Here is an 8,151-nt window from a genome sequence, read left to right on the forward strand (position 1 = left end):
CAGACTTATCAGACTTACAGTAAATAACATCAGACATTACACTCCAGAATTGAAAAATCTAAAAAAAATGAGCACTTAATACATTAAGGAACTAATTTCTTCTGGAGGTATAGAATATGAAGAATCAAAAAGTCTATTAAAATTCTATACCATTAGCATTACTGGTTAGATCAATGTGTAAATAAAGAGCTTTTAAAGTTAATTGAACAACACTAATAAACTATTAGCTAGATATATATTTGTATATATATACAAATATATATACCCAGATATATTTGTATATATATATACAAATATATATACCCAGATATATTTGTATATATATACAAATATATATACCCAGATATATTTGTATATATATATATATATTTTTTTTTTTTAAAGCATTTTGGGTGGCTGGGCAGTAGTGCAGCAGGTTAAGTGCACATGCTGCAAAGCACAAGGAACAGCATAAGGATCCCAGTTCAAGCTCCCTGCTCCCCATCTGCAGGGAAGTCACTTAACAAGTGGTGAAGCAGGTCTGTAGGTGTCTATCTTTCTCTCCCTCTCTCTGTCTTCCCCTCTTCTCTCAACTTCTCTCTGCCCTATGCAACAACAACAGCAATAGCAATAATAACAGTAACAAGGGCAACAAAAATGGGGGGAAGCATTTTTATTATCTGTTAATTACCCCTTAAAGGACTGTATTTTCATGACTGAGCTATTCATAATATTAGCACCTGGTCTGAAGATCTTCAAAATATTAATACCACTAGTATGAATAAAAATAAACAGAGTTATTTTAAACTTGACTTATTATATACATAAGTTTTGTGAGCCTAACAGTTTATCCGAAGGATTATGCAAAAACCAACCATTATATAGTACCTGGAGGCGACTTGTCATATCTTGACAGCAGCTGCTCATTGCTTGAACATCTTCATTGATGCTTTCAAGTTCCTGTAAAGGAGAAAAGTAATATCAAGCCTTAAATAAACTACTACCAAGACAATCCCTCATCTCTTAAATTCTTATTTTTATGGCCTATTTTTGCCAAAGCATGAGAATTCTATATTAAAGACTAAAAAATACATCATGACTTTTTAAATGTATATGACTTTAAAAAAAAAAAACAGCACTTATCAGCTTTGGCTTATGTTGGTGCAGAAGATCAAACCTGAGACTTCAGAGCCTCAGGCAATGAGAGTCCCTTTTGCATAACCATTATGCTATCTATCCCTACCAATATATGACTTTTTATATCATTCATTGAGAAACCACTGTTTTAAAAGTCTGTGTTATCTGAGAGGTACAATTTCAAATCACCCCCTACATGTGTTAGTGCCATTACTTCCATGCAAGTGCCATTCTTTTGTCTACTACAGCCCACTGTGCACCATCCCTCCCCACTTTAAGTCTTGCCTAACCATACAGCAGCCCAAGCCTGCAAGTATAGAACAATGGTTCATTTATGTTTCACACTATCTTTGCTTTGTAACTTCAATTTTTCATGAGTGAGATGATCCAGTATTTGTCTTAAGTCTTATGGTTCATTTCACTTAGCATAACCCCCTCCAGTTCCACTTGTGTTATAATAACAAATGGCAAGAGCTAATCTTTTCTTCACTGTGTTTATATACCACATCTTCTTTATCCACTCATCTGCCCTTGGGTACTTCTACTACTTGTATTCCAAAACACTTAGCCACTGCATACAGGACTGCAGTGAACAGAGGCATGCAGAGATCTCTTCATTTAAGTGAAGTACACATGTACCAGAGGGATGCTCTGCTTCTTGCTTTAATTTTTATCTCTCTCAGGGCCGAGTGGTGATGTACCTGGTTGAGGGCTTATGTTAGAAAGTGTAAAGGACCTGGATTTCAGTACCTGGTCCCCTCCTACAGGGTGAAAGTCTCATGAGTGGTCAAGCAGGGCTGCAGGTATCTCTCTGTCTCTCACTCTATCATCCCCTACCCTCTCAATTTCTGGCTATCTCTATCCAATAAAGATTTTTTTTAAAAATTTAATATTTAAAAAAATTATAATCTCTCTCAACAGGCACCAATAAATAAAATTGAAAGTAATATAAAGCATATACCTTCCCAATTTTTAAGTAGTTAAATGCATGCAATTTATCTCTTCGGAAAGACTAATTTACTTATTATGAGAAGGAATGGGGGAGTGATAGAAAAAAAATTGGGATCAGAGTGCAAAAGTAGAGACACAGAGAGACATGCCTCTCTGAGAGCCAAGCTGGTTTATTGGAGGCAGCCTTGGAGTGACTGGGTGGACAAAGTAATCTGGTCTGGTATCAGTAGGTCTTTTACCCTGGGAAGGGTGGTCGGGTGGTGTAATTCTGGGATGAGGAAGGAGGCTATGATTTTCTTGTTTTGTTTGGAACTACAGCAGTGATGACAATCAACTCCTCATTCCAAGGTCTATAACCACCATTTCTCATTCTGAAATCTCTCAGACAGGATTTGACCAGAGTATTGGTCAGCTCTGGGATAAAGTGGTGCTGGGAATTAAACCTGTAGACTTTAGGGCCTCAAGCATGCAAGCCACCCTTCACCCATACCTGTCCATCTTTTGAAAAAATATACTGGGCTGTTGGAAAAATCATGACATGTTTTTCTATGCTTTTCCACGCAAAAAATATGTGGTGATAGACCAATATAAGTGCAGAAGAACATAGGAAAGGCCATATATTAAAATACTGACAGTCGGGCAGGGGTAGAGAGTATAATGGTTATGCAAAGAGACTCTCCTGCCTGAGGCTCCAAAGTCCCAGGTTCAGTCCCCTGCACTACCATGAGCCAGGGCTGAACAGTGCTCTGTTAAAAAATAAACAGATAAATAAATAAATAAAATATTGACAGTGGTTATTTCTGGGCTATGGACATATAAGTAACTGTTCTATCTCTTATTATCTAACTTTTATGTAATAGATAATTTATAATAATAACAAGCAAACATGAAAGCTTAGTAAATTAACAATAGTGCCTCTCCCTATCTTGTTGAAAGTTATCAACAGGTTAGATCATGCCAATTCTCAGAATTTTGTCAGTAACACTCTTCATCCATGGACTCCTTACCACTTTCAACATATGCAAGAATTTAATTAGTCACTAAGTCCCAATAGCCCTTAATGTTACATAGTTTATCCATTTCTTTTTTTACTAAGTAACTGCTATAATGTCAGTTGATTATTATCTCTTGTACCAACAGATTTTTTAAAAGACCTAGCTATTTCTACAGTAAGCAATTACTTTCTTTTCTCACCTAGGTTTTATTGCTATAGGCTGATGTTTTCAGATGGTAAGAGAGAAGCAGAGGGAAAGGGTATCACAGCACCAAAACGTTCTCCAGTGCAGCAGAGGTGGGGCTAGAACCTGAGTTATGCACACAACAAAGCAGACTCATGATCCAGATGAACTATCCTTCCAGTCCAGCAGTTACATTTTCCTTTTTTTTTTTCCTTTTAAGATTCATTTTATTTAGTTCACAAGATAAATACAGAAAGATATCAAAGCCTTACCCTGGCATATGTGATGCCTGGGATCAAACTCTAAACTCCACTTTTACAAGCCCAATGTTCTATCATACACCACCTCCTGAGCCAAAATCTAGTCTTTATACCTTATGGATTTTTATCACTCTGATGGCTGTATCACAACATGGGGAAGCTGAAGTTTAGTGTCTCTAAAAGTGGAGTAATTTACACACTGTAGGAGGTGCTACTATGATTTAAATATAGAATGTTTACTATCAAAGCCTACTAGGTCTCACCAGCAGTTAAATTTTACATTTGAACATGTCACATGAATATCAAACATATCAACTTAATCCATAAAAATACTTATTAGCACAAAGCCAGGCATGTATTAAGTTTTCAATAAATGCTAAATAAAAACAGCTTACATACTTCCTTCACTTGCTTGAAAATGCTTACAAATTCTTCATTGATGGCTAAACTTCTGCGTTCAATATCACCACGTAAATTTCTCCGAGTCCTCAAACTATTTTCAACAAAAAAGGTTGAAAGTGCTTTGAGAGCTTCCAACATGTCCTAAACAATTAACAAAAGAAGAAATTTATTAGGACCAATTTTCAAATGTTTTCCTAACCTCAAGTCAAAAGTTAATAAAATCATTTTAAAATAATTTTATTTCTATTAAAATATTTTTTTAAATAGCAGTTGAAGGCTAAGGGGTATAGATCGAGATCAACTTGCCAATGCCCATGTTCAGCTGACAAGCAGTTAGAACTGCAACCTTCTGCACCCTAAAAAGAATTTGCATCCACACTCCCAGAGAGGTAAATGATAGGCGAAGTAAAGAGGACAATGTATCCCCATCTCACAAGGACCTGAATGAAACATTTGTCACCAGGATTCTTGTTTTTATACCATCAATGAAAGGGAAGCAAATCTGGAAAATGATAGAGGAAGCCAGGTACTATTTCTCTTATCTGAGAGAGAAGAGGAAAAAAGGAAAGACACCCAGAAGTAGTAACAGGTGTACAAGTGATTTAGAAAGGAAATGAAAGGGGACCGGGTGGTGGCACACCTGGATAAACATTACATACAGCACACAAGGACCCAGGTTCAAGCCCCTGATCCCCACTTCCTGGGGGAAAGCTTCACAAGTAGTGAAGCAGGACTGCAGATGTCTCTCTGTCTCTCTCTCTCGACCCCCCCTCCCTTCTCAATTTCTCTCTGTCTCTATCAAATAAAATAGCTTTTAAAAAAAAAAAAAGCATTTATAACAATTACTAAAAAAAGAAAGAAAATTAAGGCAGATCTGTTGGAAAATAGGAAATAATGACAGATAGATAGATAAGTAGATAGATAAGTAGATAGATAAGATAGATAGGGAATCAGCCCACAGTAGAGAGAACTACTGTAGTTTCCAACAAAGGGGATGAGAACACAAGAACTCTGGTGATGCAAATGGAATTATACAACTGTTATCTTATAATTTTGTAAATCAATATTAAATCACTAATACAAAAAATAGTGGTTGACCTCAATATTACTTAAGATTAAACTTATTTCCAAAACATAATCAACACATACTTAGTTGTACATTGTGCATATCTACAATATTAACCATTACAGAATAGTCTAGAATTAAACATTGAAAATAACCTTAATGGCCACTTAAAGATAATTGGTTATGTGGCAAGGCAGGTGGCCCAGTGGATCAACCTTAGACTCTCAAGAACAAGGTTCTAAGTTCAATTCCTGACATTACATGTGCCAGAGTGAGAGGAAGAAGGACAAAGCCCTTCACACACAGAGGAAGCAAATAGCACAAAGATCCTGAAGCAGCAGAAAGACCGATCTGACTGAAACTGTGGGACACTACTAGAGATTTTAAGGGAAGGGGTAATGTGTTTTTTTTTGTTTAAAAGTAGATTTCATCTTTTCCATCTTTTCCATCTTTGTAAGAGTAGATGATAAGAGTGGACAAGAAATATAAAAATATTTATTGTGACAAAAAAAAAAAAACTCCTGAAATGAAGTTGCTTCTTATAATCAACAGCCTTAAAAAGTCCTGGGTTCTGGTTCAATAAAGTAGTGAGTAAATGCTGAAATCACAAACATGTGGACTTAGGTGCAAATGACAATTTCAACAGCTTCTAATGATATGACTTCCTAGTTACACTCCATATATATTTTTTTTCCTCGTGGGTAATAACATTTCAAGAGACTAATGTCCATTTACCAGAATACTGTCACTGTTAGACACTGAACACTTACTAACCATACGATAAAATTAGGGGCTGGAGGGATAACATGATGGAGATAGATAACTAATGCCTGATGCTCTGACGTCTCAGGTTTAATCCCTAACACCACCATAAGCCAGAGCTGAGCTGGGTAGAAGCATTTTCCAACTACCATTTCATAATGGCTATAATACGAAATGACTTACTTTTGGGAAATCAGTGATCATTAGATCCCTTTTAATAGAAATGGGAGAAGTCAAGAGGGAAGGAGGAGGTTAGAGAGGAAGAGAGATGCCTGACACTGCTTCACAGCCCTACAGGTGAGGAATGGTTGGGGGCTATGAACCTGGGTTCTTGCGCATGCTAAAGTGTGTGCTCTACCGGGTGTACCACTGTCTGGCTCCATAAAAATATTTTTAATTATTAAAAGAAAAAAAGTTACTATGAATATTTCTAATTTTGAAATGATAAAGATTCAAGCATGAGGGTCTGCGTTTGATCCCCTGCACTGCATATGCTACAGTGATGCTCTGGTTCTCTGTCTCTCACATAAATAAATCTTTTTATAATATATTAATTAAACAGTGATTTATGAGACTATAAGTTAATAGGAGTGTATGTTAACACCATTCCCACTACCAAAGGTCTGTGTCACATAAATAAATCTTACAAAAACTAAGAAGAATCACCAATGTATGGCTTTAGGGATGTTACAGCTAACCAGCAGTGAACTCACTGCATGTCTTTCTCACCTTGAAGACTGTATTCGTCTAATATACATATCTTTAGTGCTGATTTTCAGTGACTTGCAGAAGTATCCATAGAATTCTCACTTCTCTATGTGCAAATACAGACACCCCCCCCCCCTCATGCTACAATGACTTTACCATTTACCTGGTGCCTCCGTGACATACAAGAGTCAAAAAGCTAACACACCACTGAAAAGTTTAACCTGAGTTTCAGGCAGCTCTTTGGCAAGGATGTGGCTAGTTTATCCACATACAGCAAGCACCTACAAAGCCGAGCTCAGCTAAGGACGCCAAGAGAGAGACATCTCTGCACTAGGGCCAGGAGATGGGAGCAAATTATTTTAGCTTTTTGCATTTGTCAACTGGAAGGCGCGACAGTATCAGTATCTCCTAATCTTTAATCGCGTTGCCCTATCCCGTTAAGAAGACTTTTGCACTGTTTTTTTTTCATCCTGCCTGATGTGTGTGCCCCCTCCACCCAGCTCAGAATACCCCCCCAAAAGGGGGGGAGGATGGTGTCAGCTTTTGCCTCCAGAAACCAAAGACATCCAGGAACTTATTTTAATAAAACTAACTCCCAGGGAGACTTCTTCGCTTTCCAGGGGGGCTCCCTTTCCATCGCAGTGGCGCCAGTAGAGTCAGAGGCCCCCTCGGGTCTGGGGTTCCCCCAGTCCGGCGGCCGGGACCAGGGAGACCTGAAAGGGCGCCTGACAGTCGCCGGCACGGCTCGGCCCCGGTCACCTTGTCGTTGTCCAGCCGCGTTTCCAGGATCTTATTCAGCTTCCGTGACAGGGGGTTGTTGGCCTGCGCGGCAGTGCCACCTGCCCCATTATTTTGGCCATTGGCAGCTCCGGGCGCCCGCACCGGTGCCACTTCCCCTCTGCTCTCGGCCATAGCGCCACCAGCCCCGCCCCCGGTGACGTGGAGCCACCTCAGCCCCTTGCCGGGACTGCGGCGTACTGCGCATGAGCGCGAGGAGCCGCGCATGCGCCTGGAGTCTAAGAGGGTACTGTCGCGGCGGCTAACTGCAGCCCAGGAGACGAATTTAGGAGAGGCGGGGCCACAGCCATCGGGTGGGAGGAGCCAGATACCAGATTGTGCAAAACGGGCTATAATTACAGTCATTTTGAAAAATTTGGGGGGATTAAGATTTATTTATTTATTTATTTATTTTTACAATTATTGGTACATTTGTACAATATCTCAGTTTTCTGTAAAACACAGTCACCCCCAGGCCAGGTCCTTCTCCACCATCATGCACCAGGGCCTGAAAGCCCTGTGGCCCCCCAGAGCCCTTACTTGGGTGCAGTACACCAACTCCAGTCTGAGTTCTGTTTTTTTTTTTTTTTTAATAATTTATTTCTTTATTGGGGAATTAATGCTTTACATTCAACAGTAAATACAATAGTTTGTACATGCATAACATTCCCCAGATTCCCATTTAACAATACAACCCCCACTATTTCATTCATCATTTTTCATGGACCTGTATTATCCCCACCTACCCACCCACCCCAGAGTCTTTTACTTTGGTGTAATACTCCAATTCCATTTCAGGTTCGACTTGTGTTTTCTTTTCTAATCTTGTTTTTCAACTTCGGCCTGAGAGTGAGATCATCCCGTATTCATCCTTCTGTTTCTGACTTATTTCATTCAACATGATTTTTTCAAGGTCCATCCAAGATCCGCT

At 39.0% G+C, this 8,151-nt stretch overlaps 1 protein-coding gene across 1 annotated transcript in view; it reads right to left on the reverse strand.

The window, feature by feature from the left end:
• Positions 1–7,405, reverse strand: part of COG6 (component of oligomeric golgi complex 6) — a 73,788-nt gene extending 66,383 nt beyond the window's left edge. The window contains exons 1-3 of the mRNA XM_007521579.3: positions 7,203–7,405; positions 3,905–4,048; positions 868–939 (exon numbers count right to left, since the gene is read on the reverse strand). Of these exons, the coding sequence (XP_007521641.1) occupies positions 868–939; positions 3,905–4,048; positions 7,203–7,355 (369 nt within the window). The 5' untranslated portion in view covers positions 7,356–7,405. The remainder of the gene's footprint in view (positions 1–867; positions 940–3,904; positions 4,049–7,202) is intronic.
• Positions 7,406–8,151: the final 746 nt, after the last annotated feature.

The sequence above is a fragment of the Erinaceus europaeus genome, chromosome 7, assembly GCF_950295315.1.
Source record: "Erinaceus europaeus chromosome 7, mEriEur2.1, whole genome shotgun sequence".
Taxonomy (NCBI): domain Eukaryota; kingdom Metazoa; phylum Chordata; class Mammalia; order Eulipotyphla; family Erinaceidae; genus Erinaceus; species Erinaceus europaeus.